The sequence below is a fragment of the Harmonia axyridis genome, chromosome 2 (assembly GCF_914767665.1).
Source record: "Harmonia axyridis chromosome 2, icHarAxyr1.1, whole genome shotgun sequence".
Taxonomy (NCBI): domain Eukaryota; kingdom Metazoa; phylum Arthropoda; class Insecta; order Coleoptera; family Coccinellidae; genus Harmonia; species Harmonia axyridis.
The window spans coordinates 18,433,952-18,453,191 of NC_059502.1; the positions used below are offsets into that span (position 1 = coordinate 18,433,952).

Here is a 19,240-nt window from a genome sequence, read left to right on the forward strand (position 1 = left end):
TCTGACGGATGCAGAAGGCTATTATACAAGTGTTGTCGGAAAACTTTCATATTGAAAGATGCTTGCTTGTATGAGAGTTAATGAAATGTACAGGGTGTCCCGAATTCATAGGTTTCGCAGGGTTTCTCAATTATGACAAGAGTTGAAGCGATATGGTTTTCGCCTTACCGTGCTACTTCATTATCAAGCCAAAGACAGCGCATAAAGATTGGCTCTTGTAATTTTCGTACGAACAACTTTCCTACTTTTGTTTTTGTTTTCGAAATTCGAGTCTTTATTATCCACGAATCGATCAAATTTTTTACTTCTTCATAAGACCGGAAGAGCTGGTCGACCAGGCCGTGTGCCATTGATAGAAACAAGTGATAGTACTAGTGAGCAACGCCTGGAAAATCCTGCGGGTGGGGTATAACTTCTCATTTAAAAGTTTCCAAGTATCTATTGATCACTTTCACAACATGGGTTCGAGCATTATCATACTGTAAAATCACTTTATCATGTCTCTCGTTGTATTGCGGCCGTTTGTCTTTCAATGATCGGCTCAATCCCATTAATTACGTTCGATAATGATCGCCTGTGATTGTTTCAGTCGGTTTTCACAACTCATAATACACTACGTCAAACTGGTACCACCAAATACTGAGCATGACCTTGGAATATGCGGCTTAGCTGTAGACGTGGTAGCATGTCCGGGATATACCCAAGATTTTCTGCGCTTGGGGTTATTGTAATTTTTCGTTTCATAATACGATGTAGAAGTCCCATCCGTCTTTGCCTTGCAAGCAGCTGCTCACAAGCAAACAAACACCATTCAACATCCCTCGGCTTCAACTCCTATACAGCAACCAATTTCCTTGTTTCTGAATCATTCTCATGACTTTGAGGCATTTTTAAACGGTATGTTGCGTCACTCCTTATGATCATGCCAATTCTTGTTGCATTTTACACGAGTCTTATTCAAGTAATGCCTCCAATTTTGCATCTTTGAATACTTTCTCTATTCCACCGCCATGCTGGTCTTTGATGTCAAAATCACCGTTCTTGAAGCGTTGAAACCATTCTCGGCACGTTCGAGAGCATTCGATGAGCCTTAACTAGAGATTTCTAGGTTGTAGATTGTAATTCGAGGCTGATTTCTCCGAACTGCATTACAAATCCATAATGATTTCCTAGAATAACGTCACGAAATGAATCGTATCATTTTTTTTAAAACATCCTGGTGGCACTTTTTTCAGTAGAATGTGTAATCATTTATTTTTATTACCATTTGTTTTGTAGATATAATATAAAGTTGTGTTTCTTCAAATGTAAAATCTTTTTTTTTCCTTTTCAAAAATATATAAAATGATATATAAAATTCTTATCAAAAATCTTATAGAAATCATCAAAAGTTTCATGATGAAAGTTTTATCTTTAAATGTGACCAAAGTAAAAAATCTGACGATGTTAAAATCGGATATGTTGGTGGCCACCGAATATTTTAATTATCTGGAGTTCACAAATTATTATAGATAGGCATTTAGTTGATTTGCTGTCTGAAACTGAAACTTTTGATGATTTTTATAGTTTGATAAGAAATTTATATATGATGTTATATACATTTGAAAGGGGAAAATTGAGAGATTCTAGAAGTTGTTTTATATTTCAACAAATACAAGTTTGTCTTATTGTGAAGTTGTCCACTGTGAAGTTGTTGCCCTTAAAGAAATTTAAGAGTACAATTAAGAAATATCTGTGTTCAAAATGTTTTTATTTTCTTCTTATATGACGTATGTAAACACTTGGTGTATTGGAATGAATAATAGTATATTATTCAACGAGCGGTAATGTAGGTCATAACTCACGCAGATGATGTTTGCAGCACGAGCCGCAGGCGAGTGCTGTAATTCATCAAGTGAGTTATGACCATTACCGCAAGTTGAATACTATACTTTATCTACGACTATATCAATAAATACTAAGAAAAAAATACAGACTTAGAATAAAGACAGAAGGAACGGGAAATAAACATGATGTGCTCGATCCCGTACAAGAGAGATGGAAACTTAGTGCTACCAATCACAATCGAACTAGCTTCGGCTAGCTCGAATCCAGTACAGAGTACAGACATAGAAATTTATTGAAAAACCTTAATAATTGCCTATAAAAATGCATTAAAATATATCAAAAAATATTCCCTGTAAACGATTACTTAATGATCTTACTGCTACACCAATCTTGAAAATTTCTTCAAACTTCTTTATATTTTTTCGGGCAATTAATTCTGTATGGTAACATTAGCTGTTTGTCTTTTGGAAATGTATACCTTTATAATATTTCATCTTCACTATCTGAATTAATCGTTTTCAGCAAAACATTCACAATAATTAGATATCAATTTAATTTGAAAACGTCAAAAGTGACATTCCCTCGGACATTCCTCCCCTCAATAACAATAATGGAATGTTCCCTTTCGGCCAATCGAATGGAAGCAGAGAAGTATAGAAGCACAGATCCATATTTTCCGATTTATAATAGTGAGTTATAGCAGTGAGTTATTATAAATCACGCTGTTTGTTAATAGATACTATTAATTGCTCAAAAGCAGTTGAATAATGAGTTTATAATTCAATAGGAGTAGATAAAATTATTATTATTATAACTTCAAAACTAATGCCAATATAAAATGAGTTATAACACCCATTGAAAAAGTGCCTCTATGATGTTTTTCTTTTATATCAATAGCATGAATAATGAAGAAGTTATCAGAACTTTTCATTTCACGCCATTTATCAATTTCCTCTTATTACTTGAAAACAGTAGAATTCATTAAGGTTGCTGTTTTCACCAAAATATTTCTCGTAAAAAAACAATCCCGAAAATTTGCCATTCTCAAAGGGGTTCTGAGAGGCCTTCAATTTTGGACACCCGATACATTTAAACAGCAACGAATTCCCCCGATATAAACTAATAGCTTTTTTGTTATCCCACCCAGTCAGCATTCTCAAATTCATTACCAAAGTCGGCGAAATGTAACTGCTTCAAGGCGATAAATCGGTCCTTGTTCGAGGACTTACCGTGACAATAATTATTATTTATTCATTTCAAAACATTGTAATTAAGTTGGGGTGCAGAAGAGCGATAAATACCCTCAACTTAATGGCGCCTCAACTGTTACGGCACTTCGTCACTGCTGCGGCCTCTCGCATCAGCCATCAGGATGAAGAATGCCAACGTCGATGTCCCCCTGGATCTGGGGGGTCGAGGCGCTGACTCACCAACACAAACGCAAACATAACAAAATAGAAACATGGTTTATATGCATTCCGTATCGCCAACATTTATGGTCAAGGTTGTAACCTTCTTTCATTGAAAATGCTCCAAATATTCCCCCCAAAATCCCCCAAATATTTATATGCTGATCGTAATATCACTGAATGACAATAAATGTAAAAATAACTAATTTTCGATGTTTATGAAAAAAAAAATTTTTTCATTTCCTAAAAATCAATATTTTATGACAATACTTCGAAGGATTCAAAGAAAATTTGAAGGACTTAATACGAATACACATTATAGGGAAAAATTAATGTTTAATCACTGTCAATATAAAAGAATATACATGAATAATGACTGTCAGACCCTGAAATCAATGAAATTGTATATATTAAGGTTTTTCACGAGTGAGTGAGCACACCAGTGTTTCAGATATCTTGGTTACAATTCATTCCGAATTACACTAATAGCTACACACCTAAACAGATATTTCACATTTTATAATTCAGTCGAAAGAATATGTATACACAAATTGAAACGACTCTTTTTATTTCACGAGTAGTAGAATTAACAAACAATCCAGTAGCCAGTGCATCCTAAATCCCTACGCGTTGTCAGGAAAAAAAATGAATAGGGTAACCAATCTGTGCAGCTGTACGCGACTTAATTCCCAGAAACGCCACCTGATTGCGAATTTTCTGAGTGGCAGTTTCATTCGTGGGACTCATTTCGGAATGACAGCGAGTAAAATTGATGATGTAGTCCGATCAGAAACTTTCCACTATCGGCCGCTTATTGTCCTCGCAGGATTCAATCGTCCGACAGGACACCGAAATTGAAATTGCCCCAGAAATCGGCCCGGCTGATCGGAAAAATATCCCACTCGTACATCATAGGAGCCTTTGTATTTATGGGCGGTCTCGCGCAATAAATCGTTACCTGAAGGGATGAAACATATGAACCATTGTTGCTGACGTTACGGAAGGCATATTAACCATGTTTCTATTTTGTTGTGTTTGCGTTTGGGCTGGTGAGTCAGCGCCTCGGACCCCCCCAGATGCAGGCGGGACATCGATGTTGGCATTCTTCATCCTGATGCCTGATGCTAGAGGCAGGGTTGCCTTGTTGGGGTATTTTCCACCAAAGAATACCGCAAACTTTATTAGGGAAAGTGATCTCTCGCCAAAGTGGCTGAATTTTTGATATGTTATAGCGAAAGTAGTTTTAAACAAAAAGTTAAATAAACACAAGTTTTCCTATAGGCTAGTTTTGACGCTATATGCCCCTGCAAACTCTCATTAGTTTTGCGTTGTTATTTTTGAGTTTGATCAATCATTATACAGGGTGGACGATTATTAAGTTCCAATTAGACGAATCTGGAAAAAAAAAGATTTGACATATGAAAATTTGAATTAGAATATTATTCATGGGCACTGGATCTACCGGCAATGTGGAATTATGGGCAATGTGTATCTATGGGTAAAGTGTTTCTATGGGCAATGTGTTTCTGTGGGCAATGTGGTTCTATGGGCATTGCGGATCTACCAACAATGTAGATCAATGGAAAATGTAGATCTACCGGCAATGCGGATCTACCTACAAGGTAGATTTATGGGCACCTTTGATCCACCAACATTGATCTACCAGATCTATGGGCAATATTGATCTACCTATAAGGTAGATCTACCTACAAGGTGGATTTACCGGTGTACTAGTTAAACAATACAAAAATCATCACTCTTCTGAGAAATCAAGATGTGAGCCGTGATAAATATGAGATACTATTGAAAGTATTGTTCTTTGGTGTTTTTACATTTGGTTAATTGAACTGTGTATTCCAGCTTACATTTTTTAAAGTTCAATTATTCGAAAATTGTTACAAATAGCTTTAACGATCACTATTCTGAGTAATCATGATGTAAGCAGTCATTAATATGAGATACTTTTTAAAGCATTGTTCTTTGATGTTATTATATTTGGTCAATTATACAGTGTGTCCCAGCTACCTACAACTTTCCAGTTCAATTATTCGAATATGGTTACAAATAGCCTTCACGATCTACAATCCAAAAATGTTTATAAATCCTTTTCTACTCTACACTGGAAAAAATAGTGTTCCTTTCAAAAGAAAGTGGAAGTTATATTCGAAATATTTCGTACTGAAAAATCCATCCATTTACAGATTCATTACGTTAAAATTCTTGACGTCTCAATAATAGATTTAAAAAATCTTTTCAAGGACGTTTTATAGAAGAATTTGTAATATTTCTTATTGTTTCTCATGCCTTCAAATTCTGATGGTATAATATTTTTCAATACAAAGCATTTCGAATATAATTTTCGCTCTCGAATATGATGCAGAAAAAGTTGCAGAATAGGATTGATAAACATTTTTTGATTGAAGATCGCTGAGGCGATTCGTAACCATTTTCGAATAATTCAACTTCAAATATTGTATTCAAACTGAATACAGCAAATGTAACAACACTAAGAATCAATGCTTTCAAGATTATCTCATATTAATTATTCTTCACATCTTGATTACTCAGAATAGTGTTGATTATGATAAGGGAGAACAAATGAGAGTTTTCATGGAGCTTTTGGGTCAAAACTAGCCTATAGAAAAACTTTTGCCTGTTGAACTTTCTATTTGGAATGACTTAGACTCCAACATATCAAAAATTCAGCCAGTTTGACAGGAGGTTACTTCCCCTAATAAAGGGTGCGGTATCCTTTCTGAGATTTTTTTTGACACTATCAGGAAGATTTGGGGGACAATATTCCTTGAGATATTTTTTGAAAGTTTCAGTTTTTTCATTGGGGATTTTTGGGTGAGGACTATTAAAATTCAATTTTATTTATAGGTCGAATAGTTCACTGAAAATCATTACTATTAATTTGAAATAAACAACTCTGGAACGAAATTATCGAACAACTAATCAAGATGTAGGCTGACATGTCCGTGGACCATCCCTCGGAAAATCAAATCATTTTAATATTGAACGAATTTCTAAGGATGATTTTTTTTGTCGACTTTGGCAATAAATAGTGATGCGGTGGTGATGATTCCTCAGAAAACCAGTTATCATTTCTTATGGTACCCAATGGAAACTTCAACATTTATTACTCCTTCCTGGTTATTTTCCTTTTTGTTTTCAGATTTGATTATGATATAGACGTCTTCAACTTCTGTTGAAAAATAAGGATAAAAGGATTTTGTTTGGATGAATAAACAAATCTTCAATATACCCTATACACAATCTCCAGCAATATTTTCACTGAGCATTCTGGAAAGCTACTGCTATCTGCATATTTTGATACTCTTTTTCATAGCGACGGATCAAAATACTGCATTAGCGTGTTTAAAGGTTTGATTTTGCTCCAAGTAAGTATGGAAAGATTTCTGAAAAGAGTTTTTGTTGCTTGGCTAATCAAATAATATACTAGTATCTTTGTACGTCATCATCCACAAAACGAAAAAGTGTCATTTTTTTAAACCAAACTCCAACATCGGGGACAAAGTGAAAGCACTCGTAGTCTTTCATGTAACAAATATACTAGAAGCCAATAAAATGGATAGGGCAATAGAGCATCAATCAAAACCTCACCAAATCTTCCCAAGATCTCTAGGAATCCATCTCACCTCTCGAAACATATATATTGAAGTCACGATTTTGATCAAATACATTAGACGCTCTAACTGTTTACAGTCGAACGCTTGTATCTGTAAGACACAAATCTAATTTCCTATTTCCTACCATACCCGACGTCGCACATAACCCAACATGAATATACATGCAGATTTTGATCCATACAGAACACCGGATCACCCTATGAGAGTGTCTGCCTCCATACAGATCGATGAAACAATTTACCGTTGAGCAATTGATTAGGTGAGGCATAAACACCTGCGTCTGTACCAATTCATGTAGTCTCCCACAGCACAGAAGCCATAAATGCAATTAATGCAAATGTGCGATGCTAGTCCAATATTCTATTGTCATGTCCGTTGTCGGCATATGCGAGTGCCTTATCAAGTGTGCGTGCGTGTCCGAAAAATTAGTCATCTCCAACTGGCATAGAGATGCTTGAACTGGTGGTTGGTCAATTCTTTGTTCTATTGTAATCAATAGAATGGAACGTTTTACATATGGATATGAATTTGAATGGAATGCGTCATTTCTAATTGATATGATATTCATAATTTTTTCGATAACAATATCAAAATTATGGAACAGGTTAATGAGCGCTGAATAGCAGAATAATAAAGGGTTAAAACTATTTAGAGGGGCACTACAGGTATATCGAAAATCGTTTAAGATACAGAGTGACTTCAATTACAAAAAAGTTGAGTTATTTAGCGATGAGTGTGTTGGTGTAAACAGATCCAAAATTTCCCCAATGGTTCTTGAGATATATCGAAAAAACTAAAATCAAGATTTTTTTTCTGCATAACTCATTTATTTTTGCAGATTACTTCACGAAATTTGTTTTGTTGCCATTATCTACTATAAATATTCTAATGGTGTCTTCAGATCGAGTTCATCTACGCAAATTTGAACTTCGTTTTTATTTTTTTGTTTGAGTAGTAGGCTGGAAATGATGTTGAAGCCTATTTCGGATTCATAAACACAAAATTCTAAAATTATAGCAAAAAATGATTTTTTCTATGAAATCCAAAATCCCGAATACCTAATCCTAATCCATACTCCATCTCCGATATGTTTTCCAATAAGAAGTTCCAATTCAATATTGAAAAAAGTATAATTCAAAAGAAAAAGGGTACCTTCCTATATTTAAGGGAAATGTTTATCTCGTTGTGAAGAAGGTGGTATTCCATTAATGTTGAAAAACAATATCAGCCAAATGGACGCCACAGGTACTGTTAAGCACCATATTCTTTTCAAGAATATTTCCATGACCAATTCACACATTTGCGAGTGTATCTCCTCGATAACTTCAAGAATTCCATCTTTAAGGTCATCAATCGATTGTCCAGTGTTGGCATATACCTTATATTTCACTTGGCCACAAAGGAAGAAGTCTTAAGGTTTTAGCTTATAAGCTCTCGCTGGGCAATTGTGATCATCTCTTCCAGAAATAACACAGCTAGGAAACTTTTCCTCCAAAATTGCAATTATTTCGTTGCTGTTGTGTCACGAATCATCTTCTTGTTGAGAATTAACGTAGTTCACATCAATATCATGAATCTTAGCTCGGTAGCACAATCCATTCTTTTCATCAGCCCAAAAACCGCACCCAACAGTGACAAGTTGAGGATGGAGAAACTTTTCAACAATCATTTTTGGATTTTCCGAGTCCAAATGCGAAAATTAGGCTTATTACCTTAGCCTTCGAGATGAAAATGAGCCTCATCCCTGAGGATGATTTTTCAATGGAAACCTGGATCATTTTTCGAATGCCTTATTTCCAAGATTGAACAGGAATCGACAAACCTGGGTTTTTGTCAACGCCAGCAACACCAGCAATATTTTCAGTTACGATTCTTCACATCACTAACTTGGCTTAAATTTTTACACCAGTCTCACTATTGCTGGCAGTAAGGGTGCTTCACGACGACCCAAATGTGCTTAAGTTTTGGGATCTGCGACTGCAAAATTTCCACCAATTGAAAGAAAAGTAGACGACCAAAATCCAAATGACATTCGAATGAAAACTATAGCCGAATTGAACAAATTGCACTTTTATCTACTTGACCAGCTTATTTTCCAAATCTGACCCCCAGTGACTTCTGGCTTTATGCAGAACTCAAAAAATGCTCTAGGGAAAGGAATTTTGCTCTGAAGAATAAATGATCGTCGATGTTGAAGCCTATTTCGGAATCAAAGACGAATCTTTCCAAAGAAGAGTTATTGAAAAGTAAAAGAAGCATTAGAGTGTTCACATTTGTGTATCACATTTGAAGATGACTCAGTTGACAAAAAAGTCGAATTAAAACAAGTTCAGTTTAGGACCGGGACTTATTCAGTGGGGTATTAATTGTCAAGGCTATAGGACGTCAGATTTGCTAAGATAGTAACGGGTGTTTTTTTTCGAGGTATATAAATTCAAGTTGGCATTACTGTTCAAGATGGCGACCGATTTAACCGCTGTCAAGTGATTTATTCTCGGTTTGGTTTGGCAATTCATCATGATCAGACTCACGCCTGAACAACGCTTGATAGTGCAATTTTATTTCGAAAATAATGGTTCTGTGCGGAATACGTATCGCGCACTACGTCCATTTTATTTTGTTTAGCGATGAAGCGCACTTCTGATTGAATGGCTACGTCAACAAACAAAACTGCCGCATTTGGAGTGAAGCTAATCCTCAAGTGTATGTCGAAACACCGTTACATCTAGAAAAACTGACTCTTTGGTGCGCTTTATGGGCTGGTGGAATCATTGGTCGGTACTTCTTCAAAAACGATGATGGCCAGAACGATACAGTCAATGGTGATCGGTATAGAGCCATGATTACTAACTTTTTCATTCCTGAATTGAACAACCATGATGTCCAGGAGCTGTGGTTTCAACAAGACGGCGCAACATGTCACACAGCTCGTGCCACAATCGATTTATTGATAGACACGTTTGGTGACCGCCTAATTTCACGTCTTGGACCTGTGAATTGGCCTCCAAGATCTTGTGATTCAACACCGCTAGACTACTTTTTGTGGGGCTATGTAAAGTCATTGGTCTATGCAGATAAGCCACAAACCCTTGACCATTTGGAATACAACATTCGCCGTGTTATTGCCGCTATACGGCCACAAATGTTGGAAAAAGTCATCGAAAATTGGACGTCCAGATTGGACTACATCCGAGCCAGCCGTGGCGGTCATATGCCAGAAATCATATTTAAAATGTAATGCCATAAGATTATCTTGCGGATGAATAAAATTCATGTCAATCGAATAATCCATCGTTGTTTTATTGCAATTTAAAGTTTTATAGCTCTAAAAAAAACACCCTTTAGATGATCTCCTTGAGAATCAAGATGTCGATGACTGCTATTGATTAGGATATGCAACGAAAGTAAAAAACGCAGGTTCAACAATCCTTTTCCACATCGGCCTCCTTCTAAACCCTTATAATTCCAGTAGGATGCATTCTCCACGCCCTAATCATCTGTGTACAGTGCATCCCATTTAGGGGAAAATGGACAGCAATTTGAAGAGTTTAATCTGTAAGATATTATACAATGTTTATGAATTTTTTCATTATTCATTGGTTGCTATTAGGTAGGTACCTACGTTTTGTTTTTCATGTTAGTGATGAGTGTATTATCTTTATTTGCTTATTTTACTATGAATAAAAATCACAAATGAAAATTATCCAATTGAAAATCCATTGCCCGTTAACAAAAAAATCATCATTATTTGATGTTTTAGTGTTTTTTTAACATTTCTGAACATCCTACCTATAAAGTATCATACATCATTTGGAAGGAAAAAAAATAACGAATTCAACGAAATAATGATATATAGGGTGTTCCATTAAAAAAATATAGGTTTGTGTTGAATCTTCAAAACCATACCCCGAAAACAAATATTGAGTACGCCACTGGATTCTACGCAGAATTCTGATTCAGACGTAGTTTTCACCTCAGAATTATTTCTAATAACTTCGGAGATAAAGGAGGTGTCCGAAAAGTATCAATTTCCAAAATCACCCTGTATCTCTTGAACGGAAACAGTTATGAAAAATCTGATTAGACCAACTTGAGTTTCACGAAAAAGTAGGACAGGAACGTGAAAACCGCAAGGCTCTATCTTAAATAACAAGCGAGAAACCTGGCTGTCTCACCCAATATGGGATGCACTGTACAGTGCACCAAATCTCTAGAACGTTGTTTGATATGGGCTGACCTCAATTCACCCATATCAAGTGGAATCCGTCTCTGCCTGCGTAATGTAATTAGGACTAATGCAATCATGGATTTTATTGAAACTCTAATAACGAGCGGTAATGAAGTATGGTTTTGATTGATTCTGAAGCAGCCGTGATTTTGTTCTGTAGATATTTCGGTCAGGCAGATTCAATTGATTGATGATAGCGAGCTAATTGATTGAGTTGATTGAAATTAGCAGCGATTTTACTACAATCTGTGACGGTACTGGAAATTCGGGAATTCATTATTCAAAATGGGAAAATAATGCATTGCATTGATAGTGCTGTTTATCAAATTCAGTTTGAATTTGTGTAGATTTAGTAGAATATTTTTTATTTGCATTGTTTGCGAAAAAATTTGAAAAAAAGGAACGGGAAGTCAGGAGCTTTCTGCGCATTCATCCAAATAAGTATTCATGTAATTTCTCCACAAAATTTTCCATAGGCGGATATAGAATTTTCATTTCATTATAATCAATTCAACATTTTTGATACAAATCTGTGTCTAATATTTTTGGGGCTGTGACATGTCACGAAATGTTCAAGTTTATTATATACATCATTATACTGGGCGAGGCCGAGGGTGAGAGGCATTCAACCTAAGATATGAAATTATTTCAAAAACTAGGTAATTTAAAAAAAAACAACTGAAAATTGTTATCGAGAGGGAAACAAAAAAAACATATTTCTTTTCAATCTTGACCTTGACTTCAAAGTTATTCAAGGTCAACTTTATTTTTTTTTTTAATGGAAAGGTACATTTTCAAGTGCAGATTCTTCATAAAAAAAGTAGTGACTTTCGTTTGAATCTTCTTTTTATCTGATTTCAAAATATTGAACTAATTTTCGTTTAAACGGTTGCAGGAATATCGATGCAGAAACTTTGAAGCGATGTAATGAATCATTCATTAGAAGAATTGATGAATGTATCGAAGTTCAAGCTCATCATTTTGAACAGTTACTGAAATGATATGAAATAAAGTAGAAAATTATCATTATTCGAATTATTTTAATTCGCTCTATCTGTTCCATTAAATTTTAGTTCTTTATATTCTTATTATGATGAATAAAAATCTGCACTAAAAAATATGCCTTACCATTCAAAAAAATCAAGTTGACCTTGAAATAACCTTGAAGTCAAGGTTAAAAAAATATATATTCAATTTCCGTCCTGATCCTAACAATTTTCATTTAAAACATTTTTTTTAAGTACATAGTTTTTGAGATAATTTGATGTTTCAAGTGAAAAGTGAAGCTATTAACAGTTAATATAACATAACGTTATAGAATCGATTGAGTACAGAAATTAAGAAAAAACGTCCTCAAATTAAAAAAAAATCTTTTTCACCGAGACAATGCACAATGTCTCAAATTGATAAGAATTATGATCAAATTCAATTAATTGAGCTTCCAAGTGCTTAACTCCCACGCATTTTCTTCAAACCTGACCACCCCTTTGATTTCTAGCTTTATTCAGAAGAAATCTCTATCAGGAAAAAAAAGTTGGCAATAATAAAGAAATGATTTCCGAAGTAGAAAACTATATCGAAAGCAAAAACGAATCTTTTTAAAGAAAAGGTATAAAAAGTAGGAGAAACGTTGATGTGCATGTAAAACTATTGAAGGTGATCATTTGTTTGTATTGGTGAGGCCCAGGACTTTTTGAGTGGAGTGTTATATTTCATCGCACAGTTTAGTTCGGATTTATAAATTCTGCGTTCGAATTCCGAGGCATTGTTTATTAAATCTCCATTTATTTGATTATTCATTTCGAAGTGAAATCAACGATTAATAAATCATGGTTTTGTGAATGGACTAGTTTTCATTTTTTTGTTAAGGATTAATTCTGAAAATTTAAGTAAAATGAAACAAAAATGTGGAAAAATCATTGAAATATCTCTAGAAATGAAAAAGTTATGGGACTTTGAAGTTGCGCTTGGAAGAATAATTTCATAGTACGTGTAAGTGTCGTGACGTCACACACTAGACGACTGGTATTCGCAGAGTGCTTACGAATTCATTGGTGTACAATCACTTGTGCCGTTCGTGTCGTGTTTTGTTCGTTACACGATGGCTGAAATAACTTACTATATACATACATATAAATTACTTTTTTCTCTTTTTACTTTTTACTCCTCACATAAATATGTTTTGCCCTTGATAGACTTCAACAACCAGTACTCAACTACAAACTGTTTATGAAACGTTTTTTAAATAAATCATCGTTATAAGTTGAACCCTGATGAAGCAAACTCAAAAGTAGAAACTTACTTGAAAAGTTTAACTCCTTTCATTTCAGCACTGACATAAGATGGATTTGAAGAAAAAAACTACATCACTGCAAATATATCTATTTTAGGCAAATTGTCACTTTGTCCTTTCACGAAGACTTCTTCCATTATGGTGACATAAAAACAAAACTCGAGTTAAAACTACACTGTACAACTACAAACGGCGCGAGAGCCTTGGCGCGGCTAAGTATTCAAACGTAATTTATGGTGTAGCGATCACAGGCCAGTGCCGTGACGTCACAGACCAAAGCAATCCGCGCTAAAATACGTAAATTTAAATAATCTATTTTTCAGTCATTTATTGATGAATTTTCAAAATTTTTTCACTGTTTTATCAGTTTTGCTCTATATTTAATTCTATCGTGTCAAATATAGTATTATCAACATCACTAAACTAGTCCATTATGAAAAGCATACTGAGTCGCATAAAGTTGCTGACTTCATGATAGAATTATGACTACTTTATCAACCCTCCATTTTCCATTATTATTTAAGTCAGGTAAAACAGAGCCGGAGTTCAAACTCCAACATAATGACATGTTGCACGTAGCCGACCTGTCACCTTTATTACATCTAAATTTTATGAGTCCGAGGAACCAATAAAACTCAGTAGACGTGAAACAGAAGACGCATAAAAAATATGAACATATATCGATTTCCCATCAAGTTCAAATATTCAGCAACCTTTCATCGATAAGTTATTCATATGGTTTCACGTTTCCAAGTTCCTAATGAAACTTACGGAATCGAGACGTATCAATAATGGAATAACCCCAAATTACAAACTGGTGGTCTGTTAGACGATTAGCTCTCAGCGCTGCCGGCTGAGCGTAAATTCTGTTTCCAGAATTTCAAAGAAATGGAGTAATGACGGTAATTGTTCGAGGCAAGTTGAATCTGAAGGGAGAAAAGTTTCCACAAATGAGCGGGACCAAGATCTAATTAATAAATTACGGGAAAACCTTTTCCCCGAAAGGCGCAGCCTGCTTCTGAGAGTTATTTTCCCGGTCTGGACTTGTAGACGGCGGCGGGCTGGGCGAGACTGGAATTCGAGTGTTGTAAAACAGGCAGTATAAAGTTCATGTCGATATAAGGGACCTCGAATTGGATGCGCCTTTAAAAATACATTTAATCAGACAGAGGTGACTGGGTTGAGTGAGATCGGAACGTTTGATGTACCTATTACCTCTAGAGTACTTCTTCATTTTAGATTACCGTTCTTAAAAAGTATCAAAAAAATTATAATAATAAGTTAATTTCACATATATAGACTTACAAAAACTAGTTTTATGTATATCTAGTAAATAAACCTAGAGAAATACAATAAGGACAGAGCCTGTGTGGTGATATCTACAGTGAATAGAATACAATAATAAAATGGAGAGATATGAACAGTGCAGCGCCCAACAGTAGAACATTACAAAAAAGAAAAAAATTATAAAGTACAGGTAAAAAATAGAACATTAAAAAGTATCATAAAAAAATATGAATCTGTTTTAATAGTTCTTATTACAACAATATTCAATAAAAAGAAAAAAATCCTTAAAACATTAAGAGTATCAACCTTCATAATGGGAACAGTGAACATAAAAATGAAATAAGTCTTTGATTTCACATCAAATGCTCTATGAGCCATTCTAAAAGCTATCCCAAAAGTTGATGGATTGTTGCTCTTGGTAATGAAAATAAAAATGTTTAAGCTCATTTTTGAAAATATTTGCACTGGAAATTGTTCGTATTTCCACAGGAAAACATTAAAACATTTTTGGTCCAAGAAAAGAAAAAGTTTTTGACATACACAATATTTATGTTATGCAGATTGACTAGTGACGTATGAGAGTGACTAAAAACAAATATCACACTTGAGCACGAAGCCAACCATTGCGTTCTTGAACTTTAAGAAAGGCACAAATTATATTCAATGATAATTTTTAATATGTATTATGAAATCTGTTTCGATAACACCTCTTTACTCTTGATTAAATTATTGCCTCATAAGTTTTCTTTTTGTCCTATTTCTATTTTCAAGTTTCTTGGCGGAAATATTTCTTTATTGACCTTCACCTTCGGCTGATTTGAAAATTTCAGATATAATCTGCCCATACAGGCTGGTCCTAAATTCGAGTTACAAACAGAAAATACAAAATTTTGAGGCAAAATAATCTCTATAGAATGTATCCACCAACGCTTCTAGATTTGCACTCAAAATTACCATAAGATATGAGTGCTATGAGATAAATCTTAAAAAGAATCAACACCTTGTATCTCGAAAACAAGTTCATATATTTCCTTAAAAATATTCAAGGTGGTATCATTTTTTTTGTACCTCCAATTCAGCACCCTGAGTAGGGTTGTCAGCGATAACTGAAAGTGATATTATCCTGGTATAAAAACAATTTTCACCATTGTTATAAAGATAATGATGCAGGTATAATAAAAAACTCTGCCACAGTAAGTTTTTTTTAGGTCTTGTAACACTATTTTCTTCCGAAGAGACCTTATTCACGTATTATTTCGAATTAATTTCGAAATAGCTGAAATTTTTATGGAATTCTATATTCGATCGATATCGGGCTACTTGAACCTGACAAATGGAACTACAGGAATATCAAATTGAGCTGAAATTCCTATGGAATCACTTACGACCCTATCAGAATATCCGTACCAATTTTCATCAACATCGGACCAGTAGAACGCAACATATGGAAAAACCAGGAATTGTTCATCTGAAAGAGCTTAATTCTTCTATAGAGATCATCGGTTTACGTCCCAAACTGAATATGCATACCAGATATCATTAAATTCGGAAAAAAATTATCGAAGATAAGGCTGTAACAAGAGTGAGGCGACACACATACAAACATACATACTTCAAACCAAAGCATTGGTACATTGATGATCTCCCATGAGTTTTTTTGTACTATTTGTTATACAAAGTAACTGCAATAGTTTTTTTCTTTAAGAATCAAGGAACATAGTAATCGAAAAGCATAGCGTAACCGACACTTTGTAGAGTCGGCATACTTTCCATGCACTTGATAAGAAAGTTACAGATATAAAACTCAGCCGAACGAATTAAAACTTGCAGTTTCTCCAACAGCGAATTTCAGCTCAAGAAATTACGAATTTAATTTCATGAAATCATTTACAGCGAGTACGTAAAGCGCCATCAAATGAAACTTTTTTACAATCAAATAAACGTTTGAGGTTGGGAATTTCAGTTGGCAGTCAGTGACCGCATAATCTGACGAACATTCACGATGAAAACTTTCGAAAAACTTCATTTCCACAGAGTCAACGTTATTAAATAGTTTCATGTTGTTTCTCTGAGTTGTTTGGCGCTTTTGGGCAATTAGCTGTTCATTAACCACTTCAACGTGTTATGATTCGATGAAACATAGTTTGGTATGTACATTTACCGACAAATCGGAATGTTATACGGTTTTCCATACATTACTTGTGTCAATTTATTTGTTGCAATTCCAACTACTTCCGTCAAGGTTTTTTAAACTTGTCTTGAAACTTCTTTCTCTTTTGCAGTTAGGCCTTTTACTGCTTAATCTCAATATAATTCACCTCTGGTGAGCTATTCTGATCTGCTCTGGCAGGTGACACTATGCCGTTCAGAAGGGTCTTTGGTCTCTTGTGTTTCCTAGGGGCTTTTTCATCATAGTCGCAAGCCTTCCTCAAAGGAGGGTTTGCGTATTTTTTCATCTCATTAAAGGTCTTCACGCTCAGATCTTTTAGATGGTCGTCTAGGAATGGTATTTGTGGGTCTTTATGTATCCGTAAGTAGCTGACAAACCATAGTGCTCTTATGGCTCGTCTCAGGATTGTTCTCTGCACGACTTGAAGTCTCCGCAGATGGACCTTTGCGGTGTATCTCCAAGCCAAGCATGCGGAAGACATGACCGGCCGAATGGTGGACTCATAGAAAAGAAGCTTGTTGGAAAGAGACATTTTGATGCTTTTGCAAAGTGGCGGTTGCAACGCTGCCACTGCTGTTCTTCCTCTCGTCACAACTGATATGACATAATGTTTCCAAGTAAGCATCTTGTCAAGTATCACTCCCAGATACTTGGCATTGTTTTTCCATTCGATCCTCCTACCGAACATTATGACGTGTCCTTGGGGATCTTTTCTCTTTCGGCTGAAAAGAACGGCTTCGCTCTTCTCAGGGTTTACTTCAATTCTCCATCGAGCAAACCATGATTGTAGAAGATTGCAGGCAAGAGGCTAAAAATTAGACCATGGAGAGTGGGAAACCGGCTGTAAGAAGTTTGTATAGCAGTCCTTTGTACAATACTTCATCAAACGCTTTGGCCACATCCAAGAACACATCCCCTGTGACTTGTTTTCTGTTATAACCATCCGTGATTTGTTCTACTATTCGCAGCATTTGTTACACAGTGAAGTATTGGCTTTGGAAACCGAACTGTTCCAACTGTATGATCTTCTTTTCTTCCATTATTGTCTTCAATCTTTTCAGAATGGCCGCTTTTAAATCTTCCATATGCACGAGAGGAGAATGATCGGATGGTAGTTCTGCGGAAATTTAGCATCTTTGCCGGCATTATGGATTGAAACCACCTTGACTTCCTTCCATTCCTTCGGAAAGCACCTTAGTCGTACCGTAGCATTGATTGACTATATTCGTCTGTGCTACTAAGACTTTTCGTAAACTTGTCTTCAGTTTGATGCCATTTTTATACTTTTTGAAATTCTTGAGCTGCACTGATCAATACAGTGTATCAAGCTATGTTTGTCCAATACCATTCATATATCTCTCATGTTACCGTAAAACATCTTTGAACGGCAAGGGACGTAGAGATTTCAAAATGTTAATTGTGAGAAAGGGATTACAAGAATTTGGCTTTTTCGGACACACCAAACACATACAACGAATGTCCATTCGACATATGCCGTGAGAGCCAACCTTAGGTTAATAGGTATTTTATATCCAGAGTCACTTGGAGGAAGCCAAAATGTTTTGATTTTACAAGTTTCCAGCAATTCATTAGGAGCCCAACAGTACTTAAAAAAAAACTGGTACTCTGGAAACAGAATGTGTAGATTTGGTTGGTTCTATTGGCTAATATAGTCCACGTTCCACCGCATGCCGATTCATTTACTTTCCTTAGCTTTCGAATCAAAACTTGAAATATGTTGGATATTATTTCACCTGACCGACAAATTTCGTGAAAGCTTCAAATCTTTCAATAATCAACACAACCCAGATCAGATGATAATTCATTCTCACCGTAGTAAAGGCGACAAACATGCTTATTATAATCAACTGAAAATTATTTAATAAATCAAAATAAATTACGGTTTCTGTTATCAATATATCATTATATATAACAGTAAATTTTCGGCTTTATGCCAAACTATGGCTCGCATGATTTGCTAGTATTTTGTTAAACATCTAGCGGAATTAATGTTCGTCAAAGCCTGGTAGCGTACAATAAAAACGTAAGAAATCAATCTCGGATCGGTGTATGTGTAATTAGAAAGGAACCGAACCACGCAATATAAAATGATGGGGAAAATTAATACTTGGGAAACTTACCTAGCTCCAATGCTCCGAGGACGAGGGGTGGGGCGGTGGTTAGAATGAGCAATAGGGCGACGGTGGTCGACCCAGCAATTGCTGATGCCGAACCGATAGTGGCCATGATCGCTGTCGACTACGGAGAGTCGTGTTGCATGCCAAAGAAGTCTCTGAAATTGGAAAAAAGTTAGTTCAGTGTCCCCCTAATGAAAAATTGTGCTGTATTATTCTATCGTGATCGTTGACTGTA

The 19,240-nt window shown here is 35.3% G+C and overlaps 1 protein-coding gene across 3 annotated transcripts in view; it reads right to left on the bottom strand.

Annotated features, from left to right (window-relative positions):
* Positions 1-19,240, bottom strand: part of LOC123672184 (discoidin domain-containing receptor 2-like) — a 354,429-nt gene that overhangs the window by 283,960 nt on the left and 51,229 nt on the right. For all 3 annotated transcript variants that reach the window (XM_045606195.1, XM_045606192.1, XM_045606193.1), the window contains exon 2: positions 19,009-19,160. In XM_045606195.1, coding sequence (XP_045462151.1) covers positions 19,009-19,114 — 106 coding nt within the window. In that variant the 5' untranslated portion in view covers positions 19,115-19,160. The remainder of the gene's footprint in view (positions 1-19,008; positions 19,161-19,240) is intronic.